The 22282-nt window shown below is 42.3% G+C and overlaps 1 protein-coding gene and 1 long non-coding RNA gene across 2 annotated transcripts in view; one reads left to right on the top strand and one right to left on the bottom strand.

Annotated features, from left to right (window-relative positions):
* The window catches only part of LOC136164272 (uncharacterized), a 51836-nt gene extending 39318 nt beyond the window's left edge, over positions 1-12518 (bottom strand). Inside the window, exon 1 of the long non-coding RNA XR_010662327.1 lies at positions 12486-12518. This is a non-coding gene — a long non-coding RNA (uncharacterized lncRNA). The remainder of the gene's footprint in view (positions 1-12485) is intronic.
* The window catches only part of ANTXR1 (ANTXR cell adhesion molecule 1), a 253071-nt gene continuing 239233 nt past the window's right edge, over positions 8445-22282 (top strand). Inside the window, exon 1 of the mRNA XM_065929030.1 lies at positions 8445-9329. Within this exon, the coding sequence (XP_065785102.1) occupies positions 9178-9329 (152 nt within the window). The 5' untranslated portion in view covers positions 8445-9177. The remainder of the gene's footprint in view (positions 9330-22282) is intronic.

The raw sequence follows: 22282 nt of genomic DNA, 5'->3' as shown, positions 1-22282 counted from the left end.
TTTCTTCTTCTGGTCTTTTAACTCCACTTCCTTAAAAAAAAGTCTTCAAGCTTATTTTCCTTTTATTCTGCTGTTTTTTCATTTTTATTTTTGTGTTTTAATTTTTAAGAGTTCTTTTTTCCCCCCTCTCTGAATGTTCCTTTTTTCTAGCACCATTTCTATTAATCTCCTTTCATAAAGGTCAGCAAAGAACTAGTTACTAAATCTAATGAAGGGTATTTAGTTCTTGTTTTCTCACCTTCTCTGTCGTGATTGATACTCATGATTACTCCTTCCTAGAAGTGTCTTATTTTCCCTCTGGTTCCTCATTCTCTGTCAAGCTCTGTAAAAATGTTCATGATCCCCAGGCTCCATTCTTGACCTCATTATGTGGCGCTCTTCACTTGGCCTAAAGTGATATGTAAGTGTACGCATGCCGTCAACTTCTACACGCGTGACTTACACTGCTCTTCATCCAGTCACCATTCCCGAGTGTAAGATTCACATAGATGAATGTCTTCTGCATTCTAACTTTCCAATTAAATATGAAGCAGCAGTATCAATTAAGAATAAAGAAGGGTATGTTGGAAATTTAAAGAAAAAGTATAAATAGACATCTTAGAGAGGAGGAAAGTAATCCAACTCAAAACACATAACAGGACCACCCATGTAGATCTGAACTACAGCATCAATAAAGACTTGTTGTTTTAATATTATGTTAGGAGAACATGCTTAATGAAGAACTATCCATTTGTGGAAAAAGTATTCTGAAAATCCTACTGTATCCATAGAGTTTTCTGAATTGAATGTTTTTCTTTCCCTTTTTTCTCTTTCCCATTGTCCCTGAATTGACTGCAAGATTAAGAACTATATTTTAAGCTGATCCCATTACTAAGCTTGTGATGAATTCCCTCCACACTTCAGTTTCACAGTTTCTGTTTTTAGACACCAAATTCTAAAGCTTTCTTTAGAAAGCTATCACCTGAAGTTTTCCCTCTACCTCTGATAAATCTGATTTCTAGAGGACAGTGTTTCAGGTGTTGGAACAGGTCATCCCAAAGACTGTGGTCCAATAGTGTATCACTGAGGATTCCGTTATGTCAGATCTACTTCTCCTTGGAATTGTCATGGTGGGGTCTGGAGGAGATGAGGAGATAAGTTGAGTTTTCTCAAGAAGGTGAACCACACTGTTGGACCTATTTATATATTTGTGCCTCCCAGCTAAACTCGGCAAGGTCCACATTGTATTCATCCTTCTATCACCAGTGTAAGCACAGGCCTGCCTTATAGCAGATATCCAAAAACTATTTTTGAATGAATGAATGAGTTAGGAATAAGAAATAATAATGGTTGTTTTCTATAAATTGTTAGATCTTTACCAAAAAAAAAAAAAAAAAAAAAATACAGTACCAGAAAGAAGCATCACTGATTATAACCATTTCCTCAGACATTTCTTTAGAGTTTAGCTCTCTAGCATTCTTGGCTAGCAGAAACAGCTTTGGTGCCAATAGATTATTAATAGCCCCAAAGCATGTTTTCCATTTGTTTTCTGTACACACCCTAGGAAACCATCAACTCCCAGTAGATCCTGGATGAACTAAAATCTTTATCTTTGCATTTTTCAAAATTGATAATGTGAATGCCCATGGTACAGAAACAGCTTTGTTTCATTGGTGGTAGAAAAATCAAACACTCTAAATGTGGTTCTTCTAAACTTACTCTTTTCCTCCCTAGAAGAAATTCACATGCGATTTCCCAGAATCTCTCAATAACACTAAAAGCCAAAATCTACTGCATGCTTCCTGAAGGCCACATGTAATATATTATCCCATTGAAGCCATACAACAATTCAACAAGGTAATATTAACCCAATTTCACAGATGGGAAACTGTACTATAGATAGGTCACTTAACTTGCTCGGTCACCCATTAAAATGGCAGAGCTGTGCTTTGCCCCAAATAGCCTGTTGTGCAATTACACTATTTATTAGTGTGTGTCCTGCCTAGTGCTCAAATAGTTTATGGGAATTACCATTATTTCTACCTATTTCAACAGATCTCATCAGAGAAGAAAAGGGTATAGATGAAAAAGAAATTGGTCACTGTAAGGCTGTATTAAACTGTAAGTGTCCCTGGAATCTCCATATCCATTTCTGATATTTTACGGAGATATCTATCTTGAAAAAACTCCACTGGTTATTCCAGGGTGATTAATGTCTTTGCCCCAACTTTTCACACTTCCCCACACACACACATGTATTCACACACTTTGAGAACAACTGCTCTTTTTGGCTTGGAACTTGGACGGTGGCCACTACCAAAAGTGTTGAAGGAGTTATGGGCTTGACAGGACTAGGTAGATTTTTTTGTGTCATCTTCAGTTATAAACTGGTCCAGGGTCTCTGAGTAAGACCTTGTTTTTGAATACCCTGAAATATGCCAAGACTGAGCAGAACTGGGTAGAAAAGGGCTGAACTGGTCTTGTATGTACCTTTCTGTTGGCATCAAGTCATCTGATAAAGCTTCCATTAGGCATTTGTAAATTCTGGACCTGTCAAGTACCCTGGATTATCTGTACTCGTCCAGTTCATCCCTCTTCTGGGTTCTGCATTTGATGGGCCTGGTCTCTACTCTAGATGAAATAAATGTTTTGTTTGCAAGGCTTTGGGTCTTGTGAGGCTCTGGGATGAATTTCTTTTTACAATATGTTGGTATGAATCATGGATTATTCTCCTGGCTGAGTCCTTGTAAGAATGTGCATAAGGCTTGCTGTGTTTGAGTTTGAGCTTTGGCTAAACTCTGGTTGGATTAGGCTAAAGCGGGTAGGCAGTTCAACTTCAGGCTGGGCTTGGATGTGGTTTAGGATCTACTGGGATGGTCTGGAGGCTTAGCTGAACTCAGTTGTGAACCATATTACAGATGGGTTGTCTCTGGGATGATGCTGACAGATATATGAAATTGGCTTTTTTTTTTTTTTTTTTTTTCATGGCTCTGAATTTATTAGAGTTGGGTTGGGACTGTGTTGAATAAGTTCTTTCTCTTCATTGGGATGGCTATAAACAGGGATTTGGGATTGCCCTAAATTGAATCAAGGGATATAGTGAAGTTAACTGATTTTTAAGTTAGACTTTGCTGGGCTTTAGCATGCTGGGTTTAGCAAGGTTTCAACTGTTTCGGAGTTGAGATTGTGGACAACCTGTCTTATGGAATGCACCAAGGTATTTTGCTATAAATCATGATTTTGCCACGGGACTTGAAGCTATTACTGGTGGCTTTTCTTTTCCTATGACCAAAAACCAACATTCAAATGATTCAGAGTCTTGAGAAGTATTGTTATGGACAATAAATTGCTCCTAGGAATGCTGTCTTGAATTTTTGCAAATGGTGGTCCTATGGAAGATAAGCGTGAAGGAAATCTCATAACAATGAAAAGACACTTTTTTTTTTTTAACTAAAGGCCATTTTGCCTTAAAAGGCTATGGAGTCTCACCAAAGCCCAAGGATCTGTGGGACCTCCAAGACTTTTAAACATTGAACCTATTTGACTGACACAAATTTTGGTAGAGAATGCCAGATCTGTCCATACTGTGAACAAGTATTTCTAAAGAAATAATTATCCAAGTTTTCTTCAGTAGACTCTGTTATCTGGAGCTTCCAAAACCTTTGCCAAAAACCTAGACAAATGGTCCTTTGGTACCCAACTGGATTCTTAGAAGATTAGATGGCAATGTTATCAAGAGAGCAAACTTTGTTTTTGAGAGCTTGACAAAAGGGCTCAATCGTATGTATTGAAGAGTAGGGGACAAATAATGGAGAGTGAGTCACTAGGGTCTGGTAGACAGGAAGGCTATATTTAACAATTTCTATCTCAAAGAAAGAAGCCTGGAAAATTCATGTGGAACTGTGATTACAGTGCAGGATAAAGCCTTAAGATGGTCAGTCTAGTATAACAAAGTCTCCATCTTTTGGAAGTCAGGGAACTTGAAATTCTTGGCATTCTTAAGTATCCTGGGATCCTTCTTTGTGTCATAAAATGTGCAAACATTCACAAGTTACCACCTATCCCTCTCTCTTCTTGACATAGAAGTTTCCCCTTCCTGGCAACTCACTGCAGTCCAGCGTCTCCCTGCACCCCTCCACTGGCATGCTCCCTGGTGACACGATGACACACACGTCAGATCAGTCGGATTTTCTCAGGGCTTATGCTCTTGACTTCCACACAATGTGGCACTGTTGACTGTTTCTTCCTTCAAGAAGCTCTTCTCTGCCTTGACTTCTGGTTATCACTCAAACACTTTCACGTGCATGGTTAAATTGCCCTTGTGCTTCTTCAACCCCAGAAATATCTTTCCATAGCTCCAGCATCATCATTTATATCATTCTTCCACTGACTTGACTTTGAGAAGCAGGGGAGTTCCTTCCAAACTCCATATGACTTTCTCTGTGAATCCTGGGAAGGCCAGTCAATGTTCTTGAAAGAGATTAGAACGTTGGATACCCTTAGTCCAAGTGGAATGTTTAGCATTTCCTTGAGAAGATGATAACATCTGTGGAAAGGTATCTTGATACTTGAGTATCTCTGAGCTGTGAAATCAATCTGAGAAATGCTGGCAGGAACGCCTTGAAAACTCTTCCCAACTTCTTCTCCAACCTCAAGGAACTGATCCACCTCTCCCATTTCCCTATGTGCACTAATTATAAGTCTGTTACATTCTCACAACCAAAAGAAAATATTGCCAATTTGAAGAACCTGAAAATGTCTCCTCTTGAGGACCTGCTGAACCACCATCTTGATATCATACCAGGGACTTCATTTGTCTTGTTATAGACTCTGGACATCTTTGTTCTACTCAGCATTCCATGAGATTAATCATATCTCCATGGCTCAATATCAAGTTCACTTCATGGGCATATTTGGAGGATACCTCTCCATAGTGAGTGAAGCTGGCATAAACTCTCTAATTGGAAGATGCACATGAAATGGATTTCTCTGGGCTTGTGAGACAGAGGAAAAGATAGAGTGACTTTAAAATCTAGAAATGGTCAGGATGTATTAATGATTCCCTGATAGCTCAGTTGGTAAAGAATCCACCTGCAATGCAGGAGACTCTGGTTCTATTCCTGGGTGGGGAAGATCTGTTGGAGAAGGGATAGGCTACCCACTCCAGTATTCTTGGGCTTCCCTTGTGGCTCAGCTGGTAAAGAATCCGCCTTCAATGTGGGAGACCTGGGTTCGATCTCTGGGTTGGGAAGATCCCTTGGAGAAGAGAAAGGTTACCACTCCAGTATTCTGGCCTGGAAAATTCCATGGACTGTATAGTCCATGAGGTCGCAAAGAGTTGGACACGACTGAATGACTTTCACTTTATCTAAGATAGTGAAAGAAAAACAGAGGCAACTTGGGCCTTCAAGTATCTGAATCCATCTAACTCTCTGTCCTCGAAAGAACCCTCTTGGTCCCAGGGGAGACCGCTCCACTCTCTCCCCTCTTCCCATAACTTTGTTTCACGTTGAGTTTCCCTCCCCCGGCTTCTTACCGCGGGAATTCCCTCACTTATCTTTAACAATCGCATCTCTAACTTTGAAGAGTTCTGTTAAGACTCTTCTGATCCCCTGCCAGACTAACTTCCTAAACTATAAACCCCTCAAAACATGCTTCTGTCACCCAAACTTTAAAGAGAGTCCAAGAGCATGAGGATGAGAGAAGACACTCCTAATCTTCCCTGACCCCTCCTGTCCCCCAAATCCCTTTCAGGTTCAAGCCCTTTCTTTTTCTTTGCCAATCCTGTCACCCACAAATGTTCTCTTCAGTATGTTTTTCTATCTCATGTTCCTTTCCTAATCAGTTTCCCCTGGTTTTTCTGCATTCATCTACCCACTTAATTTCAGTAGATTTTCCTCACCTTCTTTCTCATCATAGAGCTGCAATGGGACCAGGAGAGGTTTTCAATTTTGGAGAGAGGGAAAATATATAAGGAAAAAAAAAAAAAAAGGCTTGGATAAGTTAGAGTATTTTAATCTCGCTGAAATTATTTTTCTCCTGAGAGTAGTTATTCCCAAAGTGTAAGTATTAATAGGTAGAGTACTTTTCAAAAAAAGAACAGTTTCTTGGTCAACTAAGCTTGGAAAATACAGTTAGACATTTTTTCCCCCTAAAAATAGCCTCAAATTTTTAACATGATAATAGGTATTTCTTAGTTGTCTATTATGGCATAATATTACCCTCAAAATTTGATGCTTGAAACATACATACACTCTCATTCCCTCATAATTTTTGTGGATCAAGAATCTGTAATTGGCCTGGTTGAGTGGTTCTGGCTTTGAGCTTCTCATAAGGTTACAGTCAAGAAGTCAACCAGGACTGCAGTCCTCTGAAGGCTTCACTGGGGCTGGAGGATCCACCTCCAAGATGGGTTGTTCACGTGGCTGACTGATTGATGCTGTCTGTCAGCAGGTGCACTAAGCTTCTTATTACATGGATTCTTACACAGCTTGAGCAATCTCATGACAAGGCACTGGGTTCCCCAGAGGAAGCAGTGCAGGAGAACAAGGAGGAAACCACAATATCTTTTATTATTATTATTAAAAAATAGTTGATTTACAATGTTGTAATTGTTTCAGGTTTACAGCAAAGTGATTCATATACATATATATTCTTTTTTAAGATTCTTTTCCAGTATAATTTATTACAAGATGTTTTGAACAGAGTTCCCTGTGCTATACAGTAAGACCTTGTCATTTACCTTTTCTATAGTAGTGTGTATCTGTTCATCCCAAACTCCTAATTTACTCCTCCTCCTGCACTTTCCTCTTTGGTAACCATAAGTTTGTTTTCTAGGTATGTGAGTCCATTTCTGATTTGCAAATAAGTTCACTTGTATATTTTTAGATTCCACATATATATTTTGGAGTATGTGTTAGTTACTCAGTTGTGTCCGACTCTTTGTGACCCCATGAACCCATCAGGCTCCCTGTCCATGGGATTCTTGGGATATGAATCCTGGAGTGGGTTGCCATGTCCTTCTCCAGGGGATCTTCCTGACCCAGGGATCGAACCCAAGCCTCTTGGGTCTCCTGCATAGGCAGGTGGGTTCTTTAACACTAGCACCACCTGGGAAAGTATATATTTTAGATACCACAAATGATATTTTTTTTCTCTGACTTACTTCACTTAGTATGATAATCTCTAAGTTCATCCATGTTGTTGCAAATGGCATTATTTCATCCCTTCTTTATGGTTTAGTGACAATTCATTGTCCATATATACCATATCTCCTTTATCCTTTCATCTGTGGATGGACACTTAGGTGGCTTCCATATCTTGGCTACTGTAATTAGTGCTGCTATGAACATTGGTGTCAAACATTTCAATATAAAAAAAACAAACAACCCAACCAGAAAATAGGCAGAAGACCTAAAGAGACATTTCTCTGAAGAAGAAATGCAGCTCGTCCACTGGCACATGAAAAGATGCTCAATCGCTAATTATTAGAGAAATGCACATCAAAACTACCATGAGGTATCACTTCACACCAGTCAGAATAGCCATCATCAAAGAGCCCAAAAATAATAAAGTCTGGTATAGAGAAAGAGTGTGAAGCAAATGGAACCCTCCCACACTGTTGGTGAGCATGTAATTTGGTAAAACCAGTGTGAAGAACAGTATGGAGGTTCCTTTAAAAACTAAGAATAGAGTTATTATATAATCCAGCAATCTCACTCCTAGGCATACATCTGGAGAAAATTCTAATTTAAAAAGATGAATGCACAATATCTTTTATATTCTCAGAAGTCACACATCATCATTTCTGCTGTACATTATTTATTACACACAGTTCAGTCTCATTCACTGTGGGAGAGGAGGTGTGAATAGCAGGAGATGAAGAACATAAAGGAACATTTTGGAGGCAGGCTAGTGCAATGCATTAGGAATCTCCAAAATGTAGAGGCTCTCAAGCAGAGGGGAAGATGAGTGTCTGGAGCAATAGCCCTGAAATAGGGAGTACCAGTGTGTACTGCGGATTCCCAGAGTGGAAGACATAGGAAGATAAAACTTGAGTTCCCGCTGGGAACGGGGGTCCAGAGCCCACTCCAAAGAGGATCCCTCGCTGTAGAAAGGCTGCAACAGAGCTTCTCTGGCAGTCCCAAACTGTTTGGAAGGTTCACATTCTTGTAAGCTGTTTGCTTCCTCTGTCTTAAATCAAAGATTGGATGAAAAAAGTCAAAGTTCACAGGCTGAAAAGAACTTACCACAGAATCTCCAAAATCGGAGATGGAGACCGCCTAGAATGCTCTGCTGTTTCATGCCAGGAACAGCTTTCTGTGTGGGACTGTTTTTTGCTGTTTTCAGTCACATGACCGCATCCCAACAGTCTCTTTTATGATCTGCGCTAAGTGTACAGTTAGGTCACTTGGGTGATTCAGATCACAAAGGCCGGTTCTTCTATGCTCCTTTGTCCACCGTCTTGTTTGCAAAGGTCCTAGCCTGGGGTCAGAGCCGTGGTTCTTGGAGTAAGTTCTCATCAATTGCTTACAGGGACCTTATCAGCGGACGTAGAACAGGAAAAGAAAGAACAAGGATAACAAAGCTAGCGAGTGAGGAAGAACTTAAAATGGGGAAGAAGTAATGGAGAATGAAAGGAAAGATGCGTGAGAAAATAGAAGGAATAAGAAGCGTGCACAGCCAGGCTCCCTAGAACGCGGAAGAGTGCTTTCGCCGTCCTCTGCCACAAGGTGGCACCCTTTGAATTTTCTTCCCCCATCAAAATATGAAAAGGGGAGTTGAGAGGAGGGAGAAGAGTAAGCACTCCCCCAACCAAGAACAATTTGAAAACCCACCCCAAAATATTTAAAATCTGGGACAAAGAACCGTCAGGACGCAACTGCTTCAATTGCAAAACCTCAGCGCTGCCTCCGGAGCGGCCCGCCGGCCCGAGTCAGGAGCAGCCCCTTTAAAAAAACGCGGACTAGAGTATTGGGATTCTTGAAACCCGAAACCTAGAAACAGAATCGTAGCGGAAACCAGAAGGAAAACCTTGAACTCCTCCAGACAATTGCTTCCGGGGAGTTTTTCGGGAGAGCGAGGGGGAATAAAGGGCCCGAGAGGAGGGCCCCTCGGATGGCGCGCCCCTGAGGGTCCTGGCGAGTTCGAGGAGCGTGGGCAGGAGAGGACCCTACCCTCTCCCTTGGGCTGCAGGTCATGGCCACCGTGGAGCAGAAAGCCCTGGGCATTGGCTTCAAGTGTCTCTCTTTGGCCACTTTTGTGCTCATCTGCGCCGGGCAAGGGGGACGCAGGGAGGAAGGGGGTCCAGCCTGCTACGGGGGATTTGACCTGTACTTCATTCTGGACAAGTAAGTGCCGTGAGTTGTTCCACCCTAGGCTAAGCTGATGATGCTTTCCCCCCGGGCTGGGCTCCTTGGCAGGGTGGCTTTGGGACCGGCGCGCATCTCCAGGGACACAGGGGGCCGCGGGAGGTGGCGGTGGCCCCAGCGCTGCGCCTTTGTGGACCGAGCGCGCGTCCCCATCCTTCCCGGCTGCAGGAGCCGGACGGGCCGGCATCGCTGCTTGTTCTCCAGACAGCTTCTCTGCCTTGCTTTCCGGCGACCGAGGCGCCTGAGTTTGAGGATGGGAGTGTAAAGATGCTGTTGACCTACTCCCTCTCTGTGAACGCTTTCCATTTGCTTTAGAATCCTTGGTGAGAAAAGCTTGCTTAGGAGAGGCAGAATCAGGCACGTCTAGAGTCAGCGGCGTGGGCTTTTAAAAGTCAATCGTCTCTTGTTTAAAAACTCTGCCCTACGTATTCCTTTCCCCTGGTTCCTCAGCATAGAATGTAGGCAGACCGAGCAGTTGGTGGAAATATAAGGCGGATTTCTCCACTCCACTGAGTGTGAGGCTAGGGAGTTCTTTGTTGTGGGGACGTCTTGCGAGTTGTAGGATGTTTTGTGAGTTGTAGAATGTTGAGCATCCCTGGCCGCTACCCTCTAGATGCTGGTACCTCCCCCACCCCACTCCCCAACCCCCGCCGCCCCCACTAATCTCTCCGTGGTGACAAGCAAAAATGTCTCCAGACATTGCCAAAAGTCCCCTGCGGGTATATTTCTCCTCCCTCTGGGCTTGAGAAACCCCGATGCAGGCGAAGTCAAGTTCTTGGCGATTTGACTGGTGGGCTACCAGGGAAATGCAGGCGCCCTGGTTTTCTTGCAAAAATGGATGAGGCTTCAGGACTGTTCAAGGGAGAACTGAACTTTGCCCAATCCCCTGTAGACTTGCCAAGCCACAGTCATTCAAGGAAGTTGCCTGCTATCAACTAAACGCAGCTTGAACAATAAAAAGCCCCTCAGCGAAGATGAGTGCTCAGCAGCGCTGTGTGAGCGAGCGCCCCACTGCCGGGACAGGACGCTTGCTGTTACCGTGGAGGGGACATGAGTTTCACAGACTGGAAAGTATTTGCGAGTTGGAAAAAGAGTCCTGCAAAATAAGCTGGCCAGCTAGACACCAAATGTGCTTTGCAGTTGCCCCTGGAGTTTGATTTTTTTCCGTAAAGGCTGTTTTGAACTCCAGATTCTTTGGATGAAAAGGGAGATCTCTTTCCTGCAGATTTATGAGAAGGTGGATACTGAAAATATACTCCAGTGCTAAGAAATGGAATTTCTTTTGTTACTTCTAGTGGCTGGGAGCACCAGCTCACAGATTCAGACTGTCTGAGAACACAGATGCCCATCACTGTGTTTTTTTTTTTAAGTCAGTTCAGAAGAACATACAGGAAGACTTGAAAATGGACAGAATCACCATGTCCCAGAATGGAACAACTCCACACTGCGGAGATATCAAACTCTTTCTAAATTACCTTATAAATTGAATTAAACTTTAAAATCAGATTTCTGAAAGAATTTTGTTGGTGAGAGGAATTTAGCAAAATGATTCTAGGTTTATCTTAGAGAAAAAAAAAGTTATTAAGAGCTAAAACATTTTGGAAAAAGAATAATGAATACTTATATCTTCAAATATTAAAATATACTGTGAGGCAAATTAATAAAAGCCTTTTTAAAAAAGGGTTCTTGAACAAATGGTGGTCCATAGGAAAAGAAAAAGTTTCGATTTACACTTTACCCCCACCACCACCACCAAGATAAATTCCAAGAGGGTTGAAAGTTTTAATGTTAAACATTTAATTTAAAAATAAAGTATTGAAAGAATTAGAAGAAAATTTATATGAGTATTACTGTAATCTTAGATTTGGAACTTTAAAAGCAGAGTAGCAGCAATAAAGAAAACTACAAAAAGATTTAAATATATTAAAATCTGACATGTCTATAAGTGAAAAAAGTCACAAATAAAAGATAACAAGTTACAAAAGCTTTTGCAACATAAATTCACCTCTATAGAATAACCTTAAAGTATAATAAGCAGTTTTTAAAAGATCATCTCAATAGAAAACAGGCTTACTATATAAATAATTCACAAAAAAAATATGAAAGGCAATAAACAAAAAAGTTCAACTTCCCTAGCAAAAAAATGGAAAAATCAAACAAGATGTAATTTTTATTACATTGGCAACGATTTTTAAAGAATTATAACATTCAGCATTGGCCACTTGTGGGAAGGAGGGCCATTGTCATATCTTAAAAGGAAAATATAAATTTGGTTTGGTCTTTCTAGGTTTGTGCTATCCAATAAAACTTTCTGTGATGATAGAAATATTCTCTTACTGTGCTTTCCAATATGGTAACCACTAGCTGTATGTGGCTATTGACTCCTGAAATGTGTCTAGTGGGGTTGAGGAAATGAACTTTCTATTTTATTTAAGTTTAATTTAAATTTAAATAGCCATATGTGGCTATTATTTTGAATAGCATAGACAAGAAGATAGCATGGCAACATGTATCAAAGGAAAACTCCAAGATAGTCAGAAAAGAGTGCTTATATGTTCATGGCTGTGATGTTTATGATAGTGAAGCTGAAAATTATCTAAATGTCCAACAACAGAAGATTTAATAAGTTAGACATGGTATATGCATGATATTGAGTGCACATGTTATACATGCATGTAAGATATTTTTAGGAGAAACACAATGCACATAATATACTCTTTAGGGAAAATACAATTACCAAATGTTATACACTATGATTCTACCTTTGTAAAAAATGCTAAACACACGTGTGTCTTTATTTACCCAATATGTAATAGTATTTGTCTGTAGAAAGTAGGATTTTTAAATTCTTTTTTTACACTTTTCTGCATCTTCAAATTTTTCTACAATGAACGTATATTCTATAGTCAACAAAAATGAGTTATTCTGAGTTTTTAAAAAGTCATTTCAAGTGTGAGAGGGCTCTCTTAACCAGCATGCTGAATTGCAAGCCCCTCACAATTATAGAGGACTTGCTTCTTTCATGTTTAATCCTGGAGTACGTTTCTAAATGCACCATAGGATCCTTGGCAATATGTTGAGGACCCAAAAAGGCTCCGGGAAAAAAATGATGGGGAGGCCTTCACAGGTACCTACCTTTACATGGAGGTGGACTCCTCTGACTTCTTTAGTTGTCTTATTGCTTGAAGAGAGGGACATTTTTGTGCTGAATGAGAAAGTTGCTAGAACTTGGTATGATAAGCGTATGCATTTCCAGCTTGCCATCTCGAATCGAGCTGATTTATGGGATTGTGGAACCCAAAGCTGGGGGATGGGCCAAAAGCCAGTGAGAGCAGACAGTCCCCCAGCTGGGCCCTAGAGACGTGGTCTTCAGTCCTAGAAAGTACCTCCCCAGAAAGTGCTGTCCAGCACCCAACCACTACAGCTTGCAAAGGGAAAGAGTGCTGACGCATTTTTTTCCCTTGGGCTTCTCAGGTCCTCGAACGGACAAGACACTGTAGAGGCTGAAGCCAGAGGCTCAGAAGGCAGTAAATTCACCATTCTTCTCCCCACCCCTCAACTCCCTTTTTTCCCAACGAATGGTTCTCTTCTTTTCTGTGACATTAAACCTCAGCTCATTTCAGCTTTAAGCAGGATGCATCTCTGGCTTGGAAGAAACCCAGATTATACATTTAATGGAACGTCATGTTTTCTCAACCAGGAGCAAAGACTTTATAATGATAACCTAGACTACCACAGTAACACTATAGGGCCTTATTAGCGGCTTTGGCCACGGAGCTGATGGACTGGGCTTCACAAGGCTTTGTATGATGGAATGTTATGTTCATTCAAGCATGCTTTTCTGGTTACAGTCAGGAAAAGCAGACTGCTGGGAATTCAATCAGGGATTTGAAAAGTCAGATTTGGGAGGACTTTGTCCAGAGGAAAAGAGTCAAGGAGCAGCTCACCACCTTAAATCTCCCAGAGGGCCCTCTAAGATCAGTCACCCTGTTGGCCAACCCGTGGACATGCACGGACCTTTTCTCTCTTGCAGGACTCTTCTGTTATTACACTAGATGTTTATGTATCACATATTGGTCTGTTTTATAGAGAGCTGTTAGTCACTTAAGTGGAAAAAGTGGACTCTCCATAGTGAGTCTGGGGAAGTACTGGCTATATTCATGTGTGCCCTACAGACTTCAAAAATAGAAGGGTTGGGTGGGCTGGGGCAGGAGAAGTGGAGGAGATGGTGGGCTGGAGGATGGCAGTAGGCCTTGAATGGTTGACTTACAAGGTTTCCTAAAGCCATAGCCTGTCACCCAACAAATCCTTCCATTTGCAAAGACCCTCTACAGACTCACTGTGTGGGCTCCTTTCCAATTAGGACCCCCCAGCTCCTCCCTCCATGACTTCCTTTCTGTTCAGCACCAATTTTCTCTTTCTCTTTTCCCCATTCAAGGGGACCCCATCTCACCACTCATGCAAGTCCAACCACAGCATCCAAAATTGGGTGGTCACATTTGATGATCTGTAGGACCCTTCCTATGTGTTATACTTCAGAGACACAGTCATTAAATGGGTTTTTATAATATTAGACTGGGAACCTCACCATGTTCTGGGTTCCCAGCTACTAACTTACAACAGAAATCTTTAGAGTCAAAACTAAAGTCTCCTAAAACTTACACCGTCTCACAAGTGCCCCAGAGAAAACCTTGCTTGGTTGCTAGGGCAAGAACTACTGTCTCTAATTTACAGATGAGAAAACTGTTCAACCTTGGTCAACCACTGGATTAAGTGACCTGTGGAAGGACCTAGGATTAGATAATGACAAAGCTGGGACGCTGTCTGCTCCTGACTCTCAGCCCAGCTCTTTCCACTCATTGCCCTGTGCAGTTGGGTCATAATGAGAAGCACATGGCAATACAACTGTGTAGATTCCAGGAATTAAAAATCCCTGCATCAGAGTTTCAGGAAATGATGGTGCATAAGGCAACTAAGGTTACTTAATTGAGGAGCTACTGCTCTGCTGTTAAAGCAGCTCTAAATTGATTGAAAGTTTCAGGGTCTCCAACCCTCTGCAGCCCATGGAGATGTTCCAGAGATCTGGGGATTACCCGATAGGTAGGATTCTAAGGACATCTGATTATAGTGTTCTTAAAGATCTGGTAAATTAATAATTTGTTCAGATTGAATCTGGTGGAAAGGGAAATTCAACTCTGTAGACATGTTAAAACTCACAGATGTAGCTTATTTTCAGAAATGCTTTGGAAGAAGACTTCCAGTAATGAAAATGCAAACTTGACTCTAAATAAGGAAAACAGAGTTCATTAGAAGGTACCTTGAAAATGATACAGTAATAATTCTGAGAAGCATCAGGGAAAAAAGTTTTTCAAGGGCTCGGAATGTCTTCATTTTGGTATCAAGATGGATTTGATGGTTTTTCAATATTCTTCCTTAATTGAAAGAATTGCAGTTTTGGAGAGGTTTTATCAGGTCAAGTAATAGTTGGTAAAACTGCTTGCAAATTGGAAGGTTTGGCTTATGGTTCAAAATAAATAGGGCAGAACTCTTTTGTTTTATTTTGTGCTTCTGTCTGGGCCAGCCAAGTAATTACCTCTAGTTTCCTTAGCTGTGAAGACCTGGTAAAACTCAGTGTCAAGCTGAGAATAGAATCCAGGAGTGCTGGAGGAAGGCACCAATCCTAAGATAACCTGCAATTATCTTCAAAGCCTGTAGGACTCCCAGCAGTCCAGCAGCAAAGTCTGGCATCCCTTAGTGAGACTTGGCTGTCACATAAACGCGAATAGGATTCGCCCACCCTAAAGGAGATCAGCCCTGGGTGTTCATTGGAAGGACTGATGTTGAAGCTGAAACTCCAGCATTTTGGCCACCTGATGCAAAAAGCTGACTCATTTGAAAAGACCCTGATGTTGGGAAAGATTGAAGGCAGGAGGAGAAGGGGACAACAGAGGATGAGATGGTTGGATGGCATCACTGACTCAATGGACATGGGTTTGGGTGGACTCCGGGAGTTGGTGATGGCCAGGGAGGCCTGGCGTGCTGCAGTTCGTGGGGTCGCAAAGAGTCGGATACGACTGAGCGACTGAACTGAACTGAATTTAGAACATGTGCCTATTTTTGATATGAAGTCCAGGGACTAGATTTTGCCTCTCGCAGTGATTACTGGGCAACAGGAGACCAAGTGGGTATTTGGATATTTCCTGACATATTTCCCAGACATGCCATGTTTGTACTGAAAATAGTGATTAGATTCTTCCATTTGGAAGAGCTGATTCTTTCGTTTCTTTGGCATAGATTTGTTCTCAAGTCCGATCACAAGTGTGTGCTCCAATTAAAGTACAGGTGACGATACCTGTTGTCAACAGTGTCCTGTTCTGGAGGCTGCAAGGAATGAAAGAAAACAGCAAACAGTCCAAAGCTATTTGCTTTTTAGGGAGGAGGACATTAGAAGAACTCCAGGCAGGCAAAGCTAAAGGCTTTAATGAGGATTTGGGGCAGGAGGCAGATTAGGTCAGGCTTCCCAGGTGGTGCTAGAGGTAAAGAACATGCCTGCCAATGCAGGAGACATAAGAGATATAGGTTTGATCCCTGGTCGGGAAGATTCCCCCAGAGATGGGAATGGCAACCCACTGCAGTATTCTTGCCTGGAGAATCCTCATGGACAGAGGAGCCTGGTGGTCTACGGTCCATAGGCTCGCAAAGAGCTGGACATGACTGAAGTGACTTACCATGCATGCAGGTAAAGTCAATTTTAGATCAAAGAGGAGAAGAAATAAGTAAGTTTACTGAGCCCATGTTACCTGCCATGCATTGTATAAACATTTTGCTTGTTATCTCCTTTATAACCACTTAAGGCCAGCACAGTCATGATCACTATTTGACACGTGAGGAAACTGAGGTTTTTAGCAAGGTTAGCCAAGGTCATTGTAGGTGGCGAAACTCAGCCTCAAATCCAGGCATCTCTGACTCATGATCTATGCACAGAGATGAAAAGAATCTAAGCATGCAAGAGAACATTGACTCAGTCAGGGCAGTTTATGCCTTGGTAACAAACAATCCCCCAAATCACAGTGACACAAAACAGCAAAGGTATAAACCTTTGTAATCTGTCTCTGCTACACATCTGGTGAGGGGCAACAGGGCCTGTGCTCAGGGTGCTATCCTGGAAGCTAGACTGGTGGAAATTCCTTAACACCGGCTTTTACCATCATTACTACAGGAAGGAAATGCTGGAGAGTCTCTGGCTGGAGCACTGCCAATAAATTAATGATTTGTCCAGATTGAATCTGATGGGAAAGGGAAATTCAACTCTGTAGACATGTGAAATGACACGCATCCTTCCACTCACAACCCACTGGTCAGATCTAGTCATGTGACTACTGAACATCATCACCACCATCGCACCATCAATACTACCTCTACCATCTCCACGCATGCACTTGTGCGTGCCAAGTAGCTTCAGTCGTGTCCTACTCTTTGGGACCCTGTGGACCATAGTGCTCCAGGCTCCTCTGTCCATGGGATTCTCCAGGCAAGAATACTAGAGTGGGTTGCCATACCCTCCTCCAGGGGATCTTCCCAATCCAGGGATCGAACCCATGTCTTCAGCATCTCCTGCATTACAGGTGGATTCTTTACCCACTGAGCCACCTGGAAGGCCCACTACCATCACCACCAACACCAAATGGGATGTGGAAAACACCATCCTCCTGTTTTTCTTAAGGGAGAGAAAAGCCAGATATGGGGGGCATGAAAAGCCTTTACTATAAACATTTAATCATACACTACTTTTGCCCGAGTAAGCAAGAAAGTAGTCATCCCTGGGAGAGGATATAAAGATAAGACTTCTGGTCCAGGTCAGTATTGAGCCATGTCTTAGATATGTTCATCAATCTGGAATTAGAGTCAGACATGACAGTTCAAATCCGCCTGTGTGGCAGTGATGGCCTCTCGTTCTTTTCCTTGCTTGTCCATTGATCCCATTCTTTACATGAAAAATTCAGTGCAGTGGGCAGGGGATTAAATTAGACTAAATAGAAAGTAGAAATGAAGATGAGACATGTTTCCCTGATAGCTAAGTATTAACATGAATGTATTCAGAATCTCAGAATCCCTTTGTCCATAGTTTGTGGACTATGAGGGAGTTTGAAAAGCTGTGAGGGGAGAGTGGGATGCCCAGGTGGTGCTGGTGGTTAAGAACCCATCTACCAATACAGGAGATGCCTGAGATGAGGGTCCGATCCCTGGGTCAGGAAGATCCCCTGGAAGAGATATGGCAACTGACTCCAGCATTCTTGCCTGGAGAATCCCATGGACAGAGTAATCTGATGGGCTACAGTCTGTAGGGTCACAAAGTGTTGGTTGCAACTGAAGCAACTTGGCACGCACGTACACAAGGGAAGAGCGGCCCCTGGAACACTGAGGCAGCCAGGCTGAGAGGATGCTGTGTGTTGCAGAGGCTAATTCCGACCCTGAATCAAGAGTATCTGGGTTCCAACCAAATGTGTTTCTCAGTGAAGGTGTCATTGCCCTTTTCAGTGAACAGTTTTTCACTGAGAGGGACTGTAGGATGCTTAGCATTTCTTTTTCTTTTTTTGATGTTAAAGCATCTCTCTTTTATTCTCTCTCTCCCTCTCTTTTTTGTACAATTGTTAGTCTATTTTGTTATCAAATTACATATAAGAATTTAAAAAGTATATTGTTGTAGTTGTTTAGTCTCTAAGTCATTTCCAACTCTTTGCAACCCTGTGGACTGTAGCCTGCCAGGCTCCTCTGTCTGTGGGATTTCTCAGGCAAGAATACTGGAGTGGGTTGCCATTTCCTTCTCCATGGCTTAGCATTTCTGATCATTCCTTTGTAAATGCTGTAAGCTTCTAGTCATTGTGATACTCAATAAATAAATGCCTCTAAATATATCCCTAAGTGCCTTCCTTGAGGTGGTATCACCCTGGTTGAGAACCCCTGACTGAAAGAAGCAGGTAGAGCAAGGCATGCCAGTGATACTGATTTTAAGCTTCGTAGGACTACATCTGATCAGGAAGAGCATTTATCTAGAGGAAGAATTAGAGCGGCTCTAGTTATAAGAGGGCCAGTGGAAACTGCTGACCTTGGAAATGAATGTGCCAAACCAGTGGTTCTCAACCAGGGACCAGATCAGCACCTTAAGGGTCAAGGGCAGGCCTGTATCTTTTGGAAAATTTCCCAAGTGATTGTGATGTTGTTCTTTCCCTCCCACAATAAATCATGAGAGTGAACAGAAAGACCAGAAAAGTTGTCACATAGTGATGGCCTTGTTCCTCTCTCCTGAGGATGTCGCTAAGGAAGCAGACACCATAACTGAATGCCAAGCAGAGTTCTTACTTTAGATGGTGGTAGGAAAGGCTCAACATAATATAGAGAGGAAGAGCCAAGGTCACAGATAAGCCTTGCTTTGCCCTGCTGCCTTGGCAGGTCCTGCCCTGTGTGCATACACATGGAGGCCACGCTGTTTGCTAGGACAATGCTTTGTTCCCTTTCTGTCAAGACTCCAGGCAGGAAACATACCCCAGTTCCTCAGGGGAATGAACTAATAACTGGACTAATCGCAGAGGTTAAGAGAGCTGCCTTTGGAATCAGGCATTTCTGGCTTTAGATACCAGCTCAACCTTTTACTAATTTGTATGACTTGAGCAAATTATTTAGCCTTTCTGAACCTCAGTCTTCTCATTAATAAAACAGGTATTAAAACTACTGCCTCACAGAAGTATCCTGAAGATTAAATAATATTAGAATAAAACCCTTACGGAAGCATTTGGTATGTGAGTGTCCTAGATGATGATAATGGTGGTGGTGGTGGTAAATATAACAGTAGTGGTGATGGTGATGATGGTGGAGGTGGTGACAGTGATGGTGATGATGGTATTGATGGCGACTGCAGTGGGGATAGTGATGATGGTATTATTGATGATGTGATGGTGGTGGTGATGGTGATGACAGTGTTATTGATGATGTGATGGTGGTTGTGGTGATGGTGACAGTGATGGTACTGATGGTGATGGTACTGGTGATCAAGATTATGGTATTATTGATGATGTGATGATGGTGGTGGTGGTGGTGGTGGTGATGACAGTATTATTGATGATGGTATTGATGGTGGTGGTGGTGGTGGTGATGATGGTATAGATGATGTGATGGTGGTGGTGGTGGTGGTGGTGATGATGGTATTGATGATGTGATGGTGGTGGTGGTGATGGTGATGATGGTATTGATGATGTAATGGTGGTGGTGGTGATGGTGGTGATGATGGTCTTATTGATGATGTGATGGTGATGGTGGTGGTGGCGATGGTGATGGTGATGATGGTATTGATGGTGATGGTAGTGGTGATAATGATTATGGTATTACTGATGATGCGGTGGTGGTGGTGGTCATGGTGATGACAGTGATGCTGGTGGTGGTAATGGTGGTAATTACCCCTAGAGAAAATGGATGTGTTCCTCTAACAGAAGACATCTCCTTAGATTATAAGTTGGACTTCCCATCTAGGGTAAGGAGTACATCAGTTCAATTCAGTATTTATCAAACTTTGCTAAATGTATCAGATTACAACATGCCTATGACATGTTCCTGGCTCTAAAGGATTTCACAGTTTAGCAGAAGAGACAAAGGGCTAGGGAAACAGAGTTGGTGAAATAATGAATTTTGATTGAGATTAGAGAGGTTTAGGAGACTTTCTAGAGAAGGTAACTTTGAATCCAGGACTTGAACCTCGAGCAGGGTTTTGCCAGGTGACAAAGTAAAGAAAAACACATTGATGACCAAGGAGCACCACACGAAGGTGAAATGACACATATTCTTTGTGATGTGCGCATGACAGTGAGAGTGACAGAAAAAGAATCTGGAAAGAGCAGGACTTTTCACGTCAACAGCAGGTTAGGGGACTATGTTGGGGGAATGGGAAGAAAAGAACAAATAAAGCTGAGTGACTTTGTAGGGTGGAGTACCAGGACTTGATGAGCAGTTGGCTGTGAGTAAGAAGAAAGAGCTATGAGGGGAAGGAGTAGGTTTCAGAAGAAAAGAGGAGCTTGGTGTGGACATGTTGAGTCTGAACACGTAGGACATTTGGGTGGAGGTATTGAGTAGACAGTTGGATTTATACCCTGTAACTGGCAAAAAAAAAAAAAAAAGACTTGAGAGTTGTCAGCCCAAGAGTAGTAGATGAAAATATGGATATGGATAATAAATAACATGGAGATAATATCAAGATAATATCAGGGTTAAAAAATGTCAAGTAGAGGTTTAATGAGGAAGATGGCCAGGGTCCAACCTCAAGGAATTGCCAACAGGAATGTCTGGGCCAAAAAAGAAACTCCATTAACCAGAGTTGAAAAGAAGTTGCCAGAACAGTTAGAAGAGAAACAGCTAAGAACTGTTACCACTGAGGCCAGGAGAGAGAGAATTTCAGTGAAGGGGTGATGAGCTAGATGTTGGCGCCCTGAAATCATCATCTCTATTCCTAGTCTTGGGGGCAGCATCACCCATAGATCTAGCCACATAAACCAAAGGGCTGGGATGACTCCTCTTATGCTCCAAAGCCTGACAATGTCTGCTCCCACGTCTCTGCTTTGTCATCAGCTTGCCATACTGTGCTTAGTCGCTCAGTCGTGTCCAACTCTTTGCAACCCCATAAACTGCATGCCAGGCTCCTCTACCCATGGGGATTGTCCAGGCAAGAATACTGGAGTCAGTTGCCATGCCCTCCTCCAGGGGATCTTCCCAACCCAGGGATCGAACCCAGGTCTCCCGCATCGCAGGTGGATTCTTTACCATCTGGGCCACCAGTGAAGTCCTATCATTACCTTATTTCAGGCCATTTCCCACCCAGTTCATGGAAATGCTCTCTAAATTGGTCTCTTTATCTCCTCTTTTTTTTTTTTAACCCTTCCCCTGGGGCTTCCCAGGTGGCTCAGTGGTAAGAATCCGCCTGCCAATGCAGGAGATGCAGGAGACATGGATTGGATCCCTGGGTCAGGAAGATCCCCTGGAGTAGGAAATGTCAATTCACTCCAGTATTCTTACCTAGAAAATTCTGTGAACAGAGGAGCCTGGCTGATTACCATCCGTGGAGTTCCTAAGAGTCGACACACCTGAGCATGTACACACTACTCTATAATCTTGACATTGGTACCAAGTTGATCTTTTTAGAACAGATTTAATCTTGACATCATCTCCCCCAACCCTTCAACCTCTAAACACTCCCAAAGTTCTCTCAGTATAAAATGTGAAGTCCTTAGCAAGGGATTCTAGAGCTTTGTTGCTCTGATTACTATGTGTTACCCTTTAATATGTGTTGCCCTTAGCTTCATCTCTTACCACACCCAATCTATTGCAATTTCCAACAAAATTGTTCATGTGCAGTTTCCTGAACTAACCCCATGCTCTTTCTTGCCTTTAGCTTTAGTGACCTCATCACCATTTCCATCTTTGTATAGGTGATACTCTCTTAATCTTTGAGATGATACTGGCACTTCTTCCCTTCCCATCACTAGCTGTGGGCTCACAGTGGTACAGAAAAATTGAGAACAGTCATCTCTTTACATATCATCTTCATTCTAAGTTTGTTCTTTGTTCATAGTCTCTCAACCCCATAACAACTCATATCACATAATAAGCAGCAGAGGGGTCTATTATCAAGACATGGAGAAGAGTAAACCTTGGTGTGTGTCTTCTGAGGTCTCATTCAGCGGCTTTATCTTCTTTTCCTCATACCCTGCTGCTTAACCGTATACAGCTCATTCCTGTGGGAACCACCTAGAACAGGATTTCCCCAACACCTTTTGGCATAAGGATTATGATCAGAATCTTAACCATCGTTACTTACATAAAATGTTGTGTTAGTCACTCAGTTGTGTCCTATTCTTTGTGACTCCATGGACTATAGCCCACCAGGCTCC

This window comes from Muntiacus reevesi, chromosome 3, assembly GCF_963930625.1.
Source record: "Muntiacus reevesi chromosome 3, mMunRee1.1, whole genome shotgun sequence".
NCBI classification, from domain to species: domain Eukaryota; kingdom Metazoa; phylum Chordata; class Mammalia; order Artiodactyla; family Cervidae; genus Muntiacus; species Muntiacus reevesi.
The sequence above is the reverse complement of the archived record's forward strand: the minus strand, read 5'-3'. Positions and strand labels throughout refer to the sequence as shown.